This window comes from Sorex fumeus, unplaced genomic scaffold (assembly GCF_029834395.1).
Source record: "Sorex fumeus unplaced genomic scaffold, SorFum_2.1 ptg000083l, whole genome shotgun sequence".
NCBI classification, from domain to species: Eukaryota; Metazoa; Chordata; class Mammalia; order Eulipotyphla; family Soricidae; genus Sorex; species Sorex fumeus.
In genome coordinates, this window is record NW_026606140.1 from 9,965,463 (window position 1) to 9,986,200 (window position 20,738).

Genomic DNA, 20,738 nt, shown 5'->3' on the forward strand with positions numbered 1-20,738 from the left:
GCAAATCGAACAACGGGAGGTCTGTGACCGTGCTTTTATGTTTCATGTTACTCAGCTATAAAACATGGCATATTTGTAAATTATAAGCAAAACCTGGGGTTTTGTTTTACGGTAACACTTGGTGATGCTCAGGGCTCTGTGCTCAAAGATCATTCCCAGTGGAGTTCATGCACAGTTCAATCAGCCTAATCAGTGGCTGAATAAATAGCAGCCACTCCTACATAAATAAATAAATAAATAAATAAATAAATAAATATGACTCCTGGTGGTGTCCAGGGTGCCAGGGACGAAACCCCAGTTGGCCACGAGCAAGGCAAACGCATTACCTGCTGTATTATCTCTCTGGTTCCAATAGTGAATAATTTCTTTTCTTTCTGCCAAATGTAAGTACATGGGCCAACATATATACTTATATCAAAACATACACTAAGAGGAAAAGAAAGCAGAAAAAAAAAAAACCATGGCTTGTTAGTGTGTCCACAAGCTCTCTGGAGGCTGAAAGACAGAAAAAGGCAACAGCGCTTGGCTTGTCTGTCTTAGGAGTGAGACTATCATCTGGTTCCAGTGAAAGTGGAAACAAACAAAAGAAACTGTTTATTTTTCCTTGAATGATCTGCTGGCTCAAAGGGCCAGGCAGGGGTATTACAGAACTTCATCAAACAAATATCCCAGTGGAAAGAAAAGCAGGAGATACGAGGCTGCATGAATAGAAGCTCCTAGCTTTCTCAAGGGGAACCCATTAAAGAGACACACCGAGGCCTCCCTTCTGCCACCCCATCACTTCGCTGCTTTGCAATCGAGTTCAAACTCAATCCCAACACAGAGTGTCACTGCAAATTGTTTATTAAAACACAAAGCAATGGACAGTGAAAAACATCCTGATTTTTTTTTAACTTTTTGGTGGGAATAGGGTGGGGTCGTGGAAGGGGTAGGGACAGATGGAGACAGCCCAGAAGGAAAGACAGCTCTATCCACCCCTACTGCTTCACCGGGCCAACCAGGTCCAAGCTCCTCAGTTACATCTCACTGTGCTGCTGTACATGTGTGGTTACAGAGAAGGAGTTCAACTGGCCTCCGCAGGGAGAAGACGGGAATCTAGGGTGGGAGTCGCAAGCACTTGACACTATTCTCCAGGATTTGGTACAGGACAGAGCAGCCAGGCCCAACGTGGAGGGGCAGTCTTGGTTTCTTGGCAAGTCAAGATCAGGCCGATGATTGAAGAGGCTGCCCTGAGCTCCAAAGGGTGCTAGCGTGGGAGACTGTGCTGGGACGAAAATCAAAGGAGCGATCTAATCCAGGGTCCAATTTCTTTTCATTCCCTGGACCATGACATACCAGGGCAGAGAGCCTACTAGTCAAGAATGTCTCTCACTCCTGGATTTGCCATAACGTCTCTCCCTGCCAATTCTCTACTCCCACCTGGCAAATTCAGCTCTCCTTTTCCGACAGTTGTCCTTTGAAAGGACGGAAAGCACACTTCAGTTTGTTGTTGTTTTTCCTCATACTGTCATAAAGCACTGAAGCTCAAAATAGAGGTGAGAACAGAGTTCTGCTTTTCCTGGTGCGATGTGCCCCCCATCACACAAGTCTGCCTGGATGCGAGAGGTGCCAAGGCCCTCTCTGCCAACTCTAGCAGGCACTACTGTTTCCCTGGCTGCCAGCACAATCTTGGCTCCTTATATTTATACTCAGGGCGGGGGGTGGGGGACACTGAGGGGGGGGAAGGAACCTGTCCCCAGAGACCCATCCTGCTCTTTTCCTGCCAACCCAGCCAATCCCCAAATTATCTTCTCTTATCAAAGTGAACTGGCAACCTAAAGAAAGGCTGGCCAAAAGGCAGCTGGGGAAGGACAAAGCCAATGGGCAGCTAGCCACCCATGCACAAAGACAAAACCCGCCCTCACCGGGCAGTTGACCCATCGGTGCCATTCTAGTACTGTAACAAAACGAGGAACTCTAGCCCTCTTGTCCCAGGAGAGGTCTAAGACAAAAGAGTCTGATCTTGGACTAAAAGGGAGAAATGACTCTGATCTCTCAGAAGCTTGAACTTGAAGCTTCTTCGCAATTTTCTTAGAGCTCTTTGATCCCTAATTATATCTTTCCATAAAAGAGAAGCAGATTTCTTCTGAGATTTCTGAAGAGATTCTGGGTGTTTCTGGTTCCGTTTCAGCACAAAATCATTTGGCCTTCCCCAGGTTCCTTCCGCAGGGTCACAGCAGGAGGCCCAAAGCATGTCCTTCCCTCCCTTCCCACCTCGATTCCTTCCCCCACACCCCCCTTAAATGGAGCACTTCCTAGTCTCTTGGTTCGGAAAGCTCACCTCCTGGGTCTTTGGAGAGGCATGGAGGAAATAACTGCATGTTGCCTCTGGATGCGAGGCAGAAGACACTTGAACAGAGCCGGCCAACAAAGGGGATGGGGAAAGGATAGGAAGCAGTCCCAAGGGAGGACCGCAAGACCCCTGCCCAGACCTGAATCTGCTAGGAATGCCCACCCTGGCTCAGAGCAGGAGAGAAAAGGCACTGTGCTGACCGAGCTGAGTTCTTCCCCGACCCCCGGGGGAGGCGAACCTGCTGATTCTTTCCCTGGGCTTCCCAAGGTGAGCCGATTTTTCAGGAAAAGGAATCTAAGTGCTAGGAAGGAGGAAATGCTGCTGTTTCTGAAGTTCAACTGAAATTCCCGAAGTCATGGCCAGGCCTTCTCGGGCAAAAGTAGAGGCAGGCTGAGAAGGGAGAGAAATTCCTTAAAACAGAACTTCTCCAAAAAAAGGTAACAAAGTCAAACCACCATTCTCAAACTGGATTACGCTGTTCCCAAGCATAGAGAGGAAGAGGTGGATCGAACTCAACCTTGACCGCAGCTCTTCAAAGCCCAGTGACCTTTAAAGCGAGCCCCCGCTTTTAGGTCACCATCTCTTAGGAAACAGTGGGAACGAGAGAACAAGATCACACACGCAGACCAACGGGTGCCCCTTGCTGGTTCCTCCATCCTCGGGAGAATCTAGTACCACTGACACTCCAAGAGAACCAACTTTCAGCCACCACAACTCCAGGCCTATCCACTGAGCAGCAGCTAGTAGGGATTCACTAGTAGGGATTTTTCAGAAAAATGGATCTGGTGTAGGAGACATGTTTCCTGGCACGTTGTTGCAATCAGCACAAGTGACGGCCCCAAATGGTAGGTTAGGCCCTTGTGCTCAATCAGGCGAGACTGCAGACTCAGCCCATCTTGGCAGCCACCTCTGCAAGGTCTGTCCAGAAATTCAACTGGTCACGCCTCTGGCAAAGAGAGTTTCCATCTTGGCCACTCGCTCTGGGATTTGGCTAGCTGGGCTCGGGGGATCTAAACACCTGGGGCAGAATATGGATCCAGCAGAAGAAACAAGCACGTCCTTTCCCACCCCTTACGCCGTCACTCATCCCCTTTCCAGCCCATTCAGACTTCCAGCAGCAGAACCTCAATCCCAGCACTAGCTCAGAAAACAGAGAGCAACAAACAGTGCAAAAAGCAAAGAATAAACAAGGTCATTTTTTTCTCTCACACACACAATACAAAAATAAAAAGTGCCCATCCCACCCTCTAAACCTAAACTTCATGTACCTATATCACCTTGTAAGAGGGAAAAAAAATAAACCAAAAAAAAAAAACTTTCAAGTTTAGCATCACAAGCCAGCAGTGACGAGCCCTGGGAGGGGTGGCTCCAGAGGACTCTACTCCAGCCCCCAACATACTTCTTCCTGTTTCTTGACTTTCCCCTGTTTCTGTAAGCCTTAGAATCAGATGTCCCTTTCTTTCAGACACAACCAAAGAGGAACGTGCCCACCCAGCCCTGAGCTCTGGGAAAGGGCAGGCTCCGAAACAGGCAGAGGCACAGCTGCTTGGTTTACAGTACCATTAGGAAACAGCCCCCGGAGCTACGGTTTCCTCCTGAGGCTCGGAGAGGATGGACTGAGGCGTGGCAGCAGGAACCCCTCCCCGTCAGTGACCAGGCAAGTGAGCAAGGCAACACGGAGGCACCAAGTCCTCCTTTCTCATCCCTCTGTCGCCAGAGTCCTCGGGCTTGGGGGGATCGTGGAAGGATGAAACCAGAGCCACTGGCAGGAGCCCAACTAACAGGGTGTCCGGTGTCCCTGGCAGGTGGTCCCCAAAGCTAAGGCTACAGGAAGTCATTCTTAAAAGTGGGGGAGCGTCCTCTGCTTGAGCCTCAGGCCACTGCTGTTCCGGTGCCTAACCCAATACTCAAGTACTGAGACTCAAGTTGCAGCTAAAACCAAGGGCTGCAACTCAAATGGTGATCTGAAGTAACTCATTCAAACTCCAAACCCAAGACATGAATCCAAGGCATAAAGAACAAAGGTACAGGACTCTTATGAAATATATCCAAAAAGGCAAACTCATAACTGAACACATTTGGAGAAAAAAGCTAACCCTGCTGTCTTCTAGTCACAAAATTCTTTATAGTTTGTCTGAGTCCTCCCTCATTGCCGTCCTATACAGATGACACTGACCAGAAAGGAGTGGGGACAGGGAAGCTTTCTTTCCTGCAGAACTTTTCCCAAGGAATTCAAGGGAGCCACTTGGATGCTAAGGTTGGCTTCAGAGCTGCCAGGCCTGTGGCTGACTGGAAATCCTTCAGTCCTATCACCCCAAGAACTCAAATACCACTGGAATAGGAAAATGAAAGACCAGAAGGGCATACGATTAATACTTGTGAGACGCATCACCTGACCAGTGAGAGGAAATCTGTCTAGTTCCTTTGGGCAGCTCTGGACATAAACCAAAACTGTGTGAACTGTGACAGACATAGAAATAAACGAACTCTGAACAGTGGTCACTCACTTAGAAGGGCTCAAGTCTCTGAGGTTGCTCTTAAATTAAGCTAACTTAAGCCTTTCCTAATCCAAAGACCAGAAGAGACTGTTAAGGTCAAGTGTTCTGCTGCCTGCAGGCTGGGAAGCGTCACTGTCCCCTGGCAGTGAGACCCTACAAAGGGGCCAGTAGAAGAACTGCAGGGGCGTATCCTCCTGGTGGCTGGCTCAGAGATCCAGGGAGGGAGTACCAACAACGTGAAGTGGTAGAGAAGACATTCAAGCAGAGGAAACGCAAAATCCCCACGGTCTCCTTTCCTTCTTGGCAATAACTTAGAAGAACGGTGGAGAGGAGAAGAGAGATTTCAAACGAGTCAGATTAAATGAGAGGAAATCAAGTCCCCAACAGGCACTGAAATCAAAATGATTTGTTGCGGTAACAAGTCAGAGGCAACCTGAAGATCTGACATAAGCTAATCGTCTTGGATACCAGACAGTCCTCTAACTGCCACATGTCAGGGAGACAAGCAATGCCAAAGCTCAAACATTGAAGATGGAATCAACACTGGACAAAAACCAGAAAGGCTTCCAAGTAAGAAAGTATCTATTTTCCTTTCCTTTTCTAAAACTCCTCTTCCGTTTTTGTCTTTATCATACAAATCATATATTTACACACACACTCGATCCCAGGACATATGAAAATTTATCTGAACATAACTTCAGAACATACCCAATTCTCAGCAGTGGTCCTCTAGATAATGACATTTTCCTGCTGTTAATTTCTAACCTCAAAAAAAGGAACTGTGTCTGCTCTGAGTTAAGAGTACTTTCCACTAGGTACACAGATGAGAATCCTTGAACAGGTAGGAACCAGTTTGCCCCAAGTACCCTAGAGAAGAAAGAGACGGTTGGGAGCAAGTCACAAAGAGAGGATTAGGACTGATGCAGGTCTGGGACCAGGTGGTAGATGAAGGTTACTCTCTGCTCTGCCTCTTTTTGTCTCCTTTAATTCATGTGTGTGTGTGTTGTTTGTCTGCTTTGTTAATCACTCTGAAAAATACAGAAACCAATTTCAGCACGTTTGGTTTCTCTCCCATACCCCGCACCCTATTTGGGATGGCAATCTGTTCTCACAACCGGCAGAGGCAGAAGAGGGTTGGAATGAAGACTCCAAAGGCCACCAAGATGGGAAACATGAGGCTGCTGTTGTCCGAGGCATAGGGGTTGGGTGTGCGAGGGCCTGACTGCACACGGTTCTTGTTGGGCTGTCTTTTAAGATTTGACCCTTCATCATATTCTTCTTCCTCCTCCTCCTCTTCTTTCTTCTCCAATCCAGGATGAGGCTGCAGCTTTGGTACATCTGATCAAAAGAGAGGACAACTTTTAAGGCCCACAGCATTTAAAGTACAGTCCTGGAAAGTAGCAATACCGAGATCCTATGACCTCACCAGGATCAACAGACAGTAGTGGTAGAAACAGCCCTGGAGAATCACAGAATGCTGCCAACACTAGTCTTTGGATCTAACTTTGGTAAAGCTCTACGAAAAGGAGGTTCACTATATCTCCTTCTCGTTCCACTTCAGAATCCTTAGCGACCACAATGAATACAGGCAATGACCCAACACTGGAATCTTAACCTTTCCAAATACCTCCTCCTCCCTACCACAATCCCATATTCCCTTCTGAGTCACACAGCACTGAAGAGCTGATCCACAGAGTTCTGAGTTCTTGGCATTCACTCGTCTCCTTCTTAGGGATCTGATCTATGTATCTGTTTGGGGGTGAGACAGCTGCTCCCAGATGTCATAATATAGTAGGATGAGACTCTCAATGCCTTCAAAATGAGCTGAGAAACATCCTCTACAGAGATGGGGTGAGGGGGGGAAAAAGGTCTAAGACAGTTTTCTCAGCAAAATCAGCCCGGGACACTGTCAGCCAGAATAACCTACATCCTGAGAAAGAAATCACCATAAGGCTGGATTCCAAGGGACAAGTAGATATTAACAAGTGAACTTTTGTCCCAGTATGATCCAGTAATACACATCAAAACCTTTAAACACACACAGACACACAGACACACCCCTTTCTTTTGCCTGGAAATAAACGTCAAAAAACAAAACAAGAGGAAACAGCAACGAAATAGAAGCACAAGTGTCAAAGAGCCAGTGCCGGAGGTCGGTGCTTGTCTTGCACGCAGCTGACCCCAGTCGGAGCACTGCTGGGTCATTTCCTAAGAACACAGACAAGGACAGGCTCTCAGTACTGCCAGGTATGGCCCAACCCCAACCCCGCCCCCACCTCCCCAGCAAAAGATGTGTCTTGAAAAGAAGACGCTTCTTCTACTCTGAAAAAGCATCCGAGTTCGCTTTTGAGCACACATTTATTTCTGTCCCCTCACATTTCTCTAAGTTAACTTCTTCATGCTTGCTGTTTTGAAGCCACACCAAGTGGTCCTCAGGGCTTGCTCAGGGAACCATATGGTGTGCCAGGGATCAAGCCCGCTGTACTATCTATTGCTCTTGGCCATAAGTAAATTTCTTTAAATACATTTTATTTCACAAAAAGAAAGAAACAGTGCAATAAGATGCTTGCCTTGCACACAGGCAATCCTGGTTTGATCCCTGGCACCACATACTATCCTCTGAGCAATACTGGGCATGATCCCTGTGCAGAGAGCCAGGAGTAAGCCCTGAGCACTGCTGGGTGTGACCCCAAAACCAATGAAACTAAAAATAAGTAAAACTAGAACAACAAGTTTTAGTGTTCAGATCACTACAAAATTCAGAGCACAGTAATAGAGGAATTACTAATCCGGATTTACGGTAAAGTTAAAAGAATGTGCCTAAAACCAAACAACTCTCGTTATAACTGGCATCCAGTTCTGAAGACAGAAGTCACTTCAAAGTTTATGGCGTGGAGGCTGAGGGATAAAGCTCAGGGGTAGAGAGCCTTGTTGGGGCACATGTCAGCTGGATCCCAGCACTGGCCCACACTGTTGGGTGTCATACCACTGACAATGCCCTTATGACGTCTGATGACACAGAGCAATCTCCACTGTATCATAACCAAGTGCATGGTAATCCCTGAACCAACAACAAAGAATGGAGGGGAAGGGAAAAACTTCCCATAAAAAAACAACAACAACAAAAAGACACTTTTAACTCATGGGGCAGAGAAAGAGCTCAAAAGTGGTGGCATGCTGAAGGGTCCAAGAATAGTGAACTGGGGCTGGAGCGGTAACACAGCGGGGAGGGCGTTTGCCTTGCATGCAGCCGACCCAGGTTCGATCCTCAGCATCCCATATGGTCCCCCAAGCACCGCCAGAAGTAATTGCTGAGTGCATGAGCCAGGAGTAACCCCTGTGCAACGCCGGCTGTGACACACACACAACCCCCCCACAAAAAAAAAGAGAATAGTGAACTGTCTAGCCCACACAGCCAAATTGAGTGTATCCCTGGGAGTATCTTTTCCACAACTCTCGAGCACTGCCTTGAAGGACCCTCCCATGGACAGACACCTAATGGCAAAGGACCATCGTCAATTCCACCACCATCTACCGGATTCTGAAGGCCCTGCAATCTGACTTAAGTGTTTCCAAAATACCAATCCGGAAATTATCCTAAGAATTTCTTCTACTATATCCTTAAACACAAGCGAAAAAGAGCAAGGCCAGAGAGACAACTCAGCAGGCACTGCATGCAAGCATACAAGACTCGGGTTTAATCCCCAGCACCACACTGTCCGCAAAGCACTGCCAGAAAGAGTGATCCCGGAGCACTGAGCGGGAAGCAGCCCCTGAACACTACCAGGTATGGCCTTAAAGTCAATCAAACAAAACCCCTGAAAGGTCAAAAAAGACAACTTAGCCAGGAATGTGGTTCAGCAGTGTATAGCACACGTGTGCATGTGTGAAACCCTGGGTTTAATCTCCAGCACCACAAAAGATAAAAGCAACAAAAAAAGCACAACTTACCATCCACTGTTCCAGCCATGATGTAGAGCGCACAGACTTTGGGATTGTCATAGTAACCCTAGGAAATAGGAAACAGTGGTCAATTCGGACTGTAGCCAGCACTCCCCCTGACCCTTCCTTCGGAGCTCTTCCTTACTCCTGAGGGCAAAGTAGGAACGTTACCTTGACGAACTCAATGTAGAGTTTTCCCGTGAAGGTGGACACTTCCCCCTGGACACTCAGTTTCCCCTTTCGGATGCTCATAGGGATAATTTCATCATGAGCTGTGCTGTGCCCAACACGGTCGAAGATATCCAGGTCCTTCACCACGACGTGGCCATTCAATCGTACATCAAATACCTTCCAAGATTACAACAGAAGAGAGCGTTAAAATCATCGGCCTCACACCCCGGGCTTCAAGTTCAAAATTAGATTTAAAAAATTCCAGGGCAAAAGGGTCAACTATGATAACCTCTCGGTATCTGCATTGCAAACCATAATGCCCAAAAGTAGAGAGAGTGTATGGGGAATATTGTCTGCCATGCAGGCAGTGGGAGGGTGGAAAAGGTGGGGAGTATACTGGGGATATTGGTGGTGGGGAATGTGCACCGGTGGAGGGATGGGTGTTTGATTATTGTGTGACTGCATCTCAAACATGAAAGCTTGTAACAGTATCTCACAGTGAATCAACAAAATTAAAAAATTTAAAAAAAAATTCTAGGGCAAACAACTATGTCATAAACAACTTTGTAAATCATGGTGTTTTCAATAAAAATAGTTAATAAAAAAAAATCCAGGGGGCTGGAGCGATAGCATAGCAGTAGGGCATCTGCCTTGCACGCAGGTGACCCGGGTTCGATTCCCAGCATCCCATATGGTCCCTGGAGCACCAACGGGAGTAATTCCTGAGTGTGTGAACCAGAAGTAACACCTCTGCTTTGCCGGGTGTGACCCAAAAGGCAAAAATAAATAAATAAAAATAAAAAATAAAAAAATTCCAGGGCAGGATATACTCCAAGATAGATAGGGTCCTTTACCTGCACTAAATCAAAGTCCGCACTATCAAGGAGGCCTCACTTGGGCCTTAGGGAACAGAATATAAACAAAAAACTCAGCATGAGAAGGAGGGAATTCACAGAAGGGTCAGGCAAAGAACAGGGACAAAAACAAAAAAGGTGGGGCTGGGGAGATAGCACAGCAGGGAGGGCGTTTGCCTTGCACCCGGCTGACCCGAGTTCCGGTTCCAGCATCCCATGAGGTCCCGAGCACCGCCAGGAGTAATTCCTGAGTGCAGAGCCAGGAGGAACCCTTGTGCATCGCCGGGTGTGACCCAAAAGCAAAAAACAAAACAAAACAAAAAACAAAAGGATGCACAAGGTCCAGGGGTTCAGAGAAGCAGAGTGCGTGTTTGCATGCTACAGCCTGAGGTTCCAGTCCCAGCATCGCATGGTCCTCCAAGCACTGCTGGGAGCTGGGACTATCGCCCAAAATCACCAGTCGAAGTCCAAAATCTACTTCCCCTACCCCACAGAAAAAGGAACAAATCAGGGATAACCAGGAGGGTCTCATCAGGACTAGCTTGTTACAAAGAAGCCGGATACTGACACTGCACTATGTTACCCCCACCCAAGGCAAGTGTTGCATCTGAACAATGGACAAAGCTGCTTCTGGAGGCAGAGGGGAGCCAGCTTTTCCAGTCGGGCCCAAAGCAGAGGCCCAGCCAAGAGTAACAAGGCCCCACTGGCAATCGACCGGGCTTTACCTTTTGCTGGGACTGGGCAAAGTAGACCTCGGCAAATTTCAGCACCAGCACATAGTCCCCCTCCTCCTTGATGGGCACTTCGTAGCCGAAGGTCTCCTCATTGTACCGCTCTGTTTGATACAGGATCTGATCCTCAGGGTTGGAACGCAGGATTGGCAGCTTCATGCCATAATCAGAGGCTGGGGACAAGAGACAAAAAGGACACATCAGAGGTAAAACACACAAAAACGCCCAGAGTCCCCAATCGGGCCAGAAACATCTCCAAGGCAAGAGGGCCCTCTGCGGCAACTGGCTCCAAAAAGACCAGGCACCAAGGTTCTTACCAAGGAAGAGTGAAATGAAAGAAACCAGACAGATCCCATAACCGACAGCAGGCAGTTGGAAGAAAATCAAAATCACTTTACCCAACTATCCAGTACTAGAGAAAAGGGCAACGTGTGCCAGAGACCAAGTTCAAAGAACACATGCTCACGGGAAAGGGCCGGTTCCAATCCTCAGCACCAGAGGTCCCTCTGCCGACCAAGAGTGACCTCCAGGCACAGAGCTGCAAGCAGTCCCTCCTCCCCCAGCACCCCTACATGGGGTCCAAAACCCCCAAGGAAAAAAAGTACCACATCATAGTGTTCTGCTTGGGATTTGGGGGACCCCTCCCAGTGGTAGTCAGGGGCTACTCAAGCTCCTCGCTCAGGGGTCACTCCTGGTAGAAATGGTGCTGGGGATCAACCTGAATTCTATGGCACGAAAAGCACGCAAGTCCAGCCCAGAGCTATTTCTCTGGCCCCCTCATACCATCTGCACAAGCAATTTTTCTTTTACTAGCTTTGGGAGTTTGGGGATGAAAATTACGAAAAGTAAAGTGGACTTTGGGGGTCGGAAGGGCAACACTGACCATGTTCAGGGCTTACTCCTGGTTTTTCTATCTGGGATTACAAAGAATGATGCTTGGGGAAGAAATGGGGTGCCAGGGATGGAAGCTACACCAACTGAGTTCAAGGCAAGCAGATTACTGTGCTCCGTACTCTCTCCTCCCCTAACGTGGACATCTTCTTAGTAGAAATGACTTTGCTAATAGATAACCTATTTTAGGTTCAGCTTTTCTGAGAGAAAAAAAGTGATTTGGATTTAATGTCCTGCAGACTTCCCTAGTTACCCCCTTGTTTAATGAAGTTAGGAAAGAGAGCAACTGTAATGAAGTATTTTATTGTAAGAAGATGTTGGCACTCGCAAGCTGGAGCCATAGTATAGCTTGCAAGCAACCACCCCCCAACATCCCATATGGTCTCTGGGGCTGACCAGGAGTAAGCCCTAAGTAAGCCTTGAGCACTGCTTAATGCTGGGGGGGGGCCTGGGAAAGGGGGAGAGGGAGAGGGCATGGATAGTTACACTTTGGAAATAAGAGATAGTATAGTGCGTAGAGGTTAAGGCACTTGCATTACATGGAAGAGTCCGTGCAATGGGCTGTAATAGATGTCGTAGGTACTGGCACTGCACCATTTTCCAGAGTACTGCTGGGAGTGGCCCAAAACAAAGATGTGATAAACTCTAATTTCCTTCAGGCCAAAGTAACCTTACTTTCCAGAGACTCACAGCACTCAACCTCACCTACCTACTCTCTTACACATTCATCCCCCAGTTAAGCAGGAAGGAAAAAAGAGAATACAGCCGGCACGTAACACAGTCCCTGGCACATTCGCTCAACTGCCAACTAAGGAAGCAGCTACAGAGCAGTTGGATCATGCTATTCTTCCCACTTAAGAGGTCAGAGCCATGCTAAGAAGGGAAAGAGAGGCGGAAGAGATAGTACACGGGGTAGGGCGCCTGCCTGCATGTGGTCGAGCTTGGTTCCATCCCCAGCACCCTGAAGATCCCCCAAGCCCTACCAGGTGTGATCCCTGAGTATAGAGCCTGAAGCGAGCCCTGAGCACTGCTGGGAGTGGTTCCCCCACAGCCCCCCACACACAAAAAAAGGAGGGAAAGAAAACCAACTGAAGTCTTTATTTCTGGTGTAAGATGTCCAAATCCGGAGGAGCTATTTTTCCCACTTCACAGACTAACAAGGAATCAAACAGGTGAAAAGCAAGTTACTTACGTGGGCTGATGTCCGAAGTTCAAAACCTCTACTGTTCCCCAGTCCTCTCAACATGGCAGGCGACAAGTCTCTGTGTCCCCCCCCCACCCCTCACACAACTAACCAGCGCTTACCCCCAAATTTTAAGACACCATACTTCAGCCCCAGAGATGAATAGTTAAGCTGCTTCCATCCAAAACGAGACTTTGGCTTCTTTATCCTGCACACACAATAAGATTTTCCAGTGCTCCATAAATCTACTTTCTAAACTACAAATTTAGAAGTGATTTCAGTACAGGCCTATTCTCTTCTGCCAGCGATTAAGATTTCAAACCTACCTTCCAACCTCAAACAGTGACTCTGAAGACACTTGGCACCTACATTCCTAGGGAGAAGTCCAAGGGTAGTCATCCCTAGAGCTTTATCTTCTAAATTACCAAAACTCCAACGGAGGCAAAAGTAAATAAAAGACAAGTGGCTAAGGTCAAGTCCTCCAAACAAAAATAAACAGACCTACTAACAGTTCCTGCAAGCAAACAGTAGCCAAATCGGATGGACTGATGAGACAATGTAGCAGGAAACTCATTGCACTATTGTCTCATGACTTTTTTCCTCCTATTACTTAAGAGATCAAAGAAGTGTTGCTGAATAGAACTACAAAGAATATACTGTCCAGTGCTTTTCCAGGCTCAAACAATTACAGTTTGAGGGACTGGAGCATAGCGCAGCGGGTTGGGCATTTGCCTTGCATGCGGCCGACCCGGGTTCAATTCCCAGCATCCCATATGGTCCCCCAAGCAGTGCCAGCAGTAATTCCTGAGTGCAGAGCCAGGAGGAACCTCTGTGCATCGCTGAGTCTGACCCCCCCCCAAAAAAAAGTACATTAAAAAAAAATTACAGTCTGAGGGGTACAAACCTACAGAGGTTTTAAAAAACTGTCATTTCTCCTTGACCTGAATTCGAAGAATATCCATCTTCCATGAAGATGCTGATGCTTACAAATTTGGAACACTGGCTACAACCGCATTTTAGATAAACAGAAAATTGTGTGCTTGAGTAGGGAATCATTTCTTTTTAATTGCCAAGTGGAAAAAATGAGAAACTAATAACATAATCTGTAGCATCTGTAGCTGACTTAGTTTTCCACAACTAAGAAAACTCAACCATGTGAACAAAACCTTGTAACTATCTGACAATATTTTCAGGTTTAAAAAAAAAATTGATGGGGGAAGGCATAACTGGCAGTGCTCAGAGCTTACCCCTGGCTCTGAACTCAGAGATCACTTTGGTGATATTCAGGGAACCACACGGGGTGCCAGAGATTGAACCCAGCTTGGCCACAGCAAGGCAAGCACCTTGCTGGCAGTACTCTCTCTCTGACCCATAAAAAATTTATTTTTTATTTTCTTATTTTTGCAGTGCCAGGGATCTCAATTTTCCCTCCCCTATTTTGCTTTTTGGCCACACCCTGCAGTGCTCAGGGCTTGGTTCTGGCTGTGTCCAGGGACACTCCAAGCAGTGCTCAGGGTACCCTTGTATGGTGATGGGGATCAAATCCAGGTCAGCCATATGCAAGCCACGTGCCCCACCTACTGTCCCATCTCTCTAGTCCCATTTTACCACAGTTTTTATTTTTTTGGTTTGGAGGCCATACCCAGCAACGCAGAGGGGTCACTACCGGTGGTGTTTGAGGACTATGTATTAATCAAACTCAGGCCTCTCATATGAAAAGAAAGCACTCTGCCCTCGAATTTTCTTTCTGGGGCATGGGGGAGGTCTTGGACTCACACCCAACTCTAAATTTTGTTTCTGAGCCACACCCAGCGGTGCTCAGGGTGCCACATACAATGCAAAGGATCAAGGCAAGCACTCTACCCACTGTTCTATCATTCCAGAAATTTCCCCTTTTTAAAGGGAAGCATCGTAGGGCCATACCCACTCAGACTCCGGAGCTATTCCTAGCTTTGTGCCGGGGGTCACTCCCTGATGTGCTCAGGAGACCAAATGCAATGCCAGGGATCAAACCAAGGTGAAGTACACGCATGTGTCTAACTCCTATAGAGCCCGAAAGCATTTTCACTTTGCTTGTTTTGGGGCCACACCCTGTGATGCACGCTCAGGAATTACTCCTGGCAGTGCTCGTGGTGACCAGATCGGATGCCAGGGATTGAAACAGGGTCGGCTGCATGCAAGGCAATCATCTTACCGCAGTACTATCTCTCCAGCCAAGTGAAGTTCAAGTGGCAATCCCAAGAAATGCACCACATGCAGAGATGAAATTTGCCAAAGTCCCAAGAGATGCATCTGCAAAAAGAGACTTCTCCCCACTTCGCCTTTATGCATCTATAGCTGAATTTCTCTAAAACACACTGAAGTGTTCAGTCAGCACACTGCTTAAATTGGCACAACATAGCCCAGACAGTTAACAAAAAAGAAAGAAGGCCAAAGGACCTACAAAACTGCTGTCTTCAAAATCTTAGAAATGGAGTAGGCAGGCTGCTTGAGAAACCCAAGCGTTTAGAGGAAGATAGATCTGTTTTGAAACCTTGGCTCTGCCATCTACTGTGTGATATTGAACAGGTTATTTTCTGAGTGCTTTGTCAACTGTGTGCGGGGTATCACCTACCCCACAGGGTTATGGTGAGGACTAGGACGTCCCTAAAGAGCCTAATATGGTGCCAGAGAGAGACACACACACAGACACAGAAGCATGCCAGTCAGGCGAGCATGTGCTCACAATAAGCACTAAACAAATGCCTCCTCTCTGGGGAGTTTAGGGAAAGGACCAAGCGGAACTGGAAGAAATAAAATTAATTGGAAAACTGAAGCAGGGAGCCACAGGAATGGCAAAGCCAGAAAGAGTGGACCCTGCTCTCCATAAGCCCACCACCATAAAGCTCCCCACAGAGCTCCAACATCACCCACCACATGTTAGTTGCCCCTCCCCACAACCGCTAGATTTTTCTTCTTAATCATTTTTTTCTCAGGGGAGGCCAGTTCGTGAAGAATTATTGGGGCTGGGGGTGTGGGTCAGCAGTAGCAAACTTGTCTTGCCTGTGTGAGGCCCTGGATTCAATAGCGAGCACCGGGGGTAAAAAATTACTGCGGATGCAGTGAAACGGGGGACCCAGGGATTCAATTAAGGAAAGATGAAGGCGGCCAAAGGGCTCACAACATGTTGTGTCTGCAGCTTCTAAATATACAACGGAGGAGCCAGGCTACTGAAAAATTCAACCCAGGTTTTAGAGTAAGAGAGACCTGTATTTGAATCCTGGCTCTACCACTGACAGTGGCATGAGACAAGTTGTTGTCTCACCTGTAAAATGGGACCACCTAACCCAGTGGACTCCTGCTACCTGGAGAACCTGCAAAGGAAAAAATTCTAAACAAATTGCATGTCCGAAGCAAACTCAAAAGGCCGTCCCAGAAAGGTCTTCTGAAGGCCACACACCACACAATCAGTAATCTGATTGGCTTCGGGCCTCTATCTCTGGACTCATGTTCTGCCCTACTTTTAATTCGATGTAAAAGGTCATCAAGCTACCAAATGAGAGGCCCTTTAACTTACTCTGGGTAGGGAATTTTCCAGACTCAAGCCAATGATTTCTAAAGCATGCAAAGTTTCACGGAGGGGGAAAAAACAAACAAAAAAACCCCAAAAAACAAGACTCTGCATTAGTACAGAAATTAAGGGACTAGTCCTGCATGGAACTGGCTCAACCCCCCATACTGCATGTGATACCTCAAACACCATCAGGAGTGACCCCCAAACAGAGCCAGGAGTAAGCCCAGAGTATTGCTGGACATGGATACCCCTCCAACAGAGGTTCAGTAGGGGCCAGAGAGATAGTACAGCGGGTAGGGTATTTGCCTTGCATGTGGCCAACCAGGGTTCCATCCCCAAACCCTACATGGTCCCCCAAGCACCACCAGGAGTGAGCCCTGAGTGCAAAGCCAGAAGAAACCTGTGAGCATGGCTAGGTATGGCCCCCAAACAAAACTAAAACAACTAAAAAATAAGGTTCAATAAAGTAAGTATCATTGGCAAATGTTAGTCATTTGTATTTAGAATCACACAAATGATTAACAAGTGTCTATGAAGAGGAAAAAGTGTCTCTTGAAACTAAGCATATTTCTGGGCTCTCAAGCCAAATAACCAGGCCTGTCCCTCATCAGAGTCAAGAGGGACTCAAATGAGCAAGTCAAGAACCTGGAACGCGCCACATACCCAAATCCCCAAAGACTGCTTCTGAACCACTTTTCTACAGTGGTACTTTCATCTGTGGGTGCACAGAGCTTGGAAAAAAGCCCTTTCCTGGGCTTCAGTATCTCCTGTGGCAGAAACGAAGTCAATAAACATTATGAAGTGCCTTTGAAAGCAAAAGCCACTAGGTACCCTGGGCCACTCAGTTGTGAGAATGCTGAATTACAAAGACGAAAAAAAGCCCAGCAAGTTCAAAGCAGGTCAAACCCACATCAGGATTAATTTAGCAACAAATTTCTGAACTCATTCAACATAAAATGAACTTTCCTGGGGGTGGTGGTAATAGTATCACAGGCATGTTTAAAAAAAAAAAAGTAGCCAGAGCAGTAGTACAGCAGGTAGCAGCTCGCCATGCATGCAGCTGATCTGGGTTCGACCCCCCTCAACCCCTATAATTCCGAGTACCACCAGAGTGATTCCTGAGTGCACAACCGGGAGTAATCCCTGAGCAGAGCCAGGTGTGCCCATCCCCCACGGAAAAAAAAGAAAAAGTAAGCTATACAGCTCCTACTGCAATTGGTGTAAAGTCGTGTAAGGCAAGGGTCTCCAAATCGCCTGGCCATCCTTGTCCACATAAGAGAAGTGGTCAGAAACGAAGGCAGGAGGACAGCCACGCTTCCCTGAATGGTTGCCGACTCCTGAGCACAGAGCTGCGTACTGAGAGTGGAAGCACATTACATCTTACCCCCAGACCTAATGGCAACAACAGGCTATTTTCAGGAACCTGGTAACTGCAGTGATGCACTAGGCTGGTCTAGGCTGGAGCCCACCATCACCCCTCCTCTGGCTTCATACACCTTCATATGTCTACAGGTCACCCCCCCCCCCCACCCCCGCGGACACTCTGGTGCAGAGTGCCCTCGAAGACCAGGGTCCAAGATGGGGCTCTGGTCTACACGGGCCCTGGTCTCATGGAACTGCACCTCCCGCAAAAAAAAAAAAAAAAAACTCTTCCTAAAGAGCTGCCAACCATAAGCCAATACTAGGCAAAAACACAGACACCAAACCAAGTAATCCCCAGCAAATGAAAACCGGGATTTCGGAAAGAGGGGAGTAAACGGCAGGAAATCTAGGCGGTCCTGGCTTCCTTCTCCCAACCGGAGTCAATGGGGTAAGGTGACCTGTGTCTAGTAAATGAAAGGAACCATCTGGCAGAGTCCTCACCCGCGGCTCTCGAGGGGCAAAGTCCACCAACCGGCCCCAGTTCCCCCAAGGACCCAGGAGGAGGACAGCACTACTGCCGGCCCTCAAGGCTGCCCAAGACCAGGTCCTGACTCAGCGGGCCCGGGCTCCTGATCCTCCGTGCCAGGCCCGGAGAGATTCCAAGACAAACACAGAACTTCAGCACACTGCCCGAGTCCTCGGCCCTGCCCACACGGAGACGGCCCAAGGCGACCAACTCGAGGGCGCGACCACCGCCAGCGGGGAAAGGCCTCTGACGCTAAACCCTGCGTCCAGGCAGCAGCCGGACAGGGGGGCATCCGGGAAGAGCGCCAGGAGCCAGCTTGGCGCTGGGCTGTAGGAGGGGGCAGCGTGCCACGGGGGTGGCCCCTGAACCCTGCACACAGCCCCAACCTCCTCCCAGCTCACGGAGCAAGGAACTTCCTTCCCCGACCTATTTTCGGGTCCTCTGCGAGCCTGGAGCACTCCCCCGCCCCCCAAAGCGTTCGGGCCAGTAACAGCTCTGGGGCTCGGGGTGCAGGGACCTGGGGCCTAGCCACAGCATGGGACCTGCGAGGGCAGACGGAGGGACCCCGACTTCTGAGTTTCAGACCCAGCTTCTCGCGGGCAGATTCTCCCGCGTGGGGCAGCGGCGAGAAATGACTGGAGGGGGCCGAAATCCCGCTCCCGCGCCCCCCGCCAGCCTCGGATTCCTGCTGGGCCACGCAGGCCAGACCCCGTGCACGCTCGCAGGGAACGCTCCGACCCGATCCGACTGACCCAGATAGAACCGGCCCGTGGGGCGGCCTGCGGCGGCCGCTTCCCCGCACGTGGAGCCCCCCACCCCCCGCCGCGGGGGTGGGGGCGCCGTGCCGCAACTTTCCCGGCCCGGGCATCGCGGGGGGGCTCGGCTCCCCAAGGGGGGGAAGGGCGCGGGCGGGGCGGGGGACGCCCACCGCCCGCCCCGCCCCCACCAGCCCCGGGCCTCCGGGGGGCCAGAGGCCGGCCCGGCCCCGCGGAGGCGCGGGGGGAAAACGCAGGGCTCGCCGGCCCCGCGCCCCTGCCCCTGCCCACTCCCTCGCGGCCGCCAGCCCCGCCGGGCGCCGAGGAGGGCCCGCGCGCCCGCCGCTCGGGGGAGGGGCGCTCACCTCGGCCCACCCGGCCCTCCAGGGGGTCCTTGCGGAAGTGGATCCCGTGCACGTCCACGTGCGCCTCGCCGCCCGCGTTGACGGCCCAGACGACGCTCTCGGGCAGCCCGGCCCCCGCCAGGCGCAGCACGCCGAGCCCCGGCTCCCGCTGCGCCGGGAGCAGGAGCAGCAGCAGCAGCCGCAGGAGCGCCACGGCGGCGCCCTCGGCCGCGCGGGACCCCAGCATGGCGCCCGCCGCGCGGGGCAGCCCCCGCCGAGCCGCCAGGCCGCCCGGACTCAGCGTTAGGGCGCCGCGGGCCGCTCCGCCGCGGCCGCCGGGGACATGTCGCTCGCAGGCCTCCTCCTCGCCCGCCGCGGGGCCGCCTCCCACCGCGGAACAACCTACCCCGCGCCCGGCCCCGACCGCGACCAGCAGCCAATCAGCAGCCGGACCTCGTGAGTCACCCACCCCCCCGCCCGCAGGAGCCCTCCCATTGGCCGGCCGGCGCGGGGGGCGTGGCCTCCCGCGGGCGCCCAGCCAACCCTCGGGCTCGAGACGGAGCGCGCGCGGCGGCGAGGGGTTCGGTTGAGGCGGCGGTTCGACGCGGAAGTGGCGGGCGCCGCGCCGGGCGGCCCGGAGTCCCGCGCGGACGGGACGGGCGGGGTGGCCGAGCGGGCGCGCCGGCACGCCGCCGGGACTTCCGGCGGCCCAGAGCGCGGGGCTCCGTAGCTCCCGGGGGCGTCGCTGGCTCTCCCGCCCCCGCCTTCCTTCGGGGAGAGGCGGGAGCCCTCCCGGCCGGAAGTCCCGGCCTTCTCCCTCCGCGCGAAGGCGGCTCGCAGCAGCCACGTGCGCAGGTCCGCGGGACTAGCGCAGCCCCACGAGGACGGGACCCCGCCCCCACCCCGTCCCGGCCGCCGTCCAATCGGAAGGCTCCAGCGCAGCGGAAGCGCGTGGCCCGCGGGGGAGGGGCGCCGGGCTGCCCGCGTCTCCATGGCGACCGCCTCGGCTGGGCTCCCGGGAGGGGGCGGGGCCGGAGCGCCTCTGGTCCGGCTTCCGCGGCCTGGGCTGGGGGCGTCGGGGACGGGCCCCAGTCGGCGGCTGGACCCCCGACTCCCTCTCCGCGAGGGCTCGCCGGCGTTGCCGATCCCTGCGCGGTGGTCGCGGCCCGTTCTCACTTCTCAGGTCGGAGAAATAGAGCCCGAGGGCTACGGCATATTGGCCCGAAGGGTTCCGAGGCCAGTGCAAGACAGCCTCGGCACGCGCCCCTTTACTCCTTTTTGTGCCGCCGAAGCTTGGGTAGCTTAGGTTGTCAGAAGTGGCAGGTGAAGTGCCCAGCGAGGGGCTGGAGCAATAGCGCAGCGGGGAGGGCGCTTGCCTGGCACGCGGCCAACCCGGGTTCGATTCCCAGCATCCCATAGGGTCCCTCCCCCCCCCCCCCAGCACCGACAGGGGTGATTCCTGAGTGCAGAGCCAGGAGGAACCCCTGTGCATCGCCGGGTGTGACCCAAAAAGCAGAAAAACAGTGCCCGGCAAAACATGAATTTCAGATTAAACGGATGCCCAAGAGGGCCATATGGAAGAGGGTAGCACCTCTA

At 51.0% G+C, this 20,738-nt stretch overlaps 2 protein-coding genes across 2 annotated transcripts in view; both read right to left on the reverse strand.

Moving 5' to 3' along the window:
- The window catches only part of ACADS (acyl-CoA dehydrogenase short chain), a 146,781-nt gene that overhangs the window by 26,796 nt on the left and 99,247 nt on the right, over positions 1-20,738 (reverse strand). The gene's annotated exons all lie outside the window — the stretch shown is intronic.
- MLEC (malectin) lies at positions 572-19,462 on the reverse strand. Its single transcript, XM_056130997.1, has 5 exons — positions 19,164-19,462; positions 10,523-10,701; positions 8,944-9,120; positions 8,782-8,839; positions 572-6,168 (listed from the first exon to the last, which is right to left on the reverse strand). The coding sequence occupies exons 1-5, from the start codon at positions 19,387-19,389 to the stop codon at positions 5,939-5,941; spliced, it is 870 nt and encodes a 289-aa protein (XP_055986972.1). The 5' UTR covers positions 19,390-19,462; the 3' UTR covers positions 572-5,938.

Bases quoted from the DNA above. Each gene is read 5' to 3' on its own strand.
- MLEC (XM_056130997.1), bottom strand. From the start codon at position 19,389: ATGCTGGGGTCCCGCGCGGCCGAGGGCGCCGCCGTGGCGCTCCTGCGG. The intron at 8,840-8,943 runs GTAACGTTCCTA...CCTATTTCCTAG, and splicing joins TCTACATTGAGTTCGTCAAG to GGTTACTATGACAATCCCAA. The intron at 6,169-8,781 runs GTAAGTTGTGCT...TCTTTTGATCAG, and splicing joins CATGGCTGGAACAGTGGATG to ATGTACCAAAGCTGCAGCCT.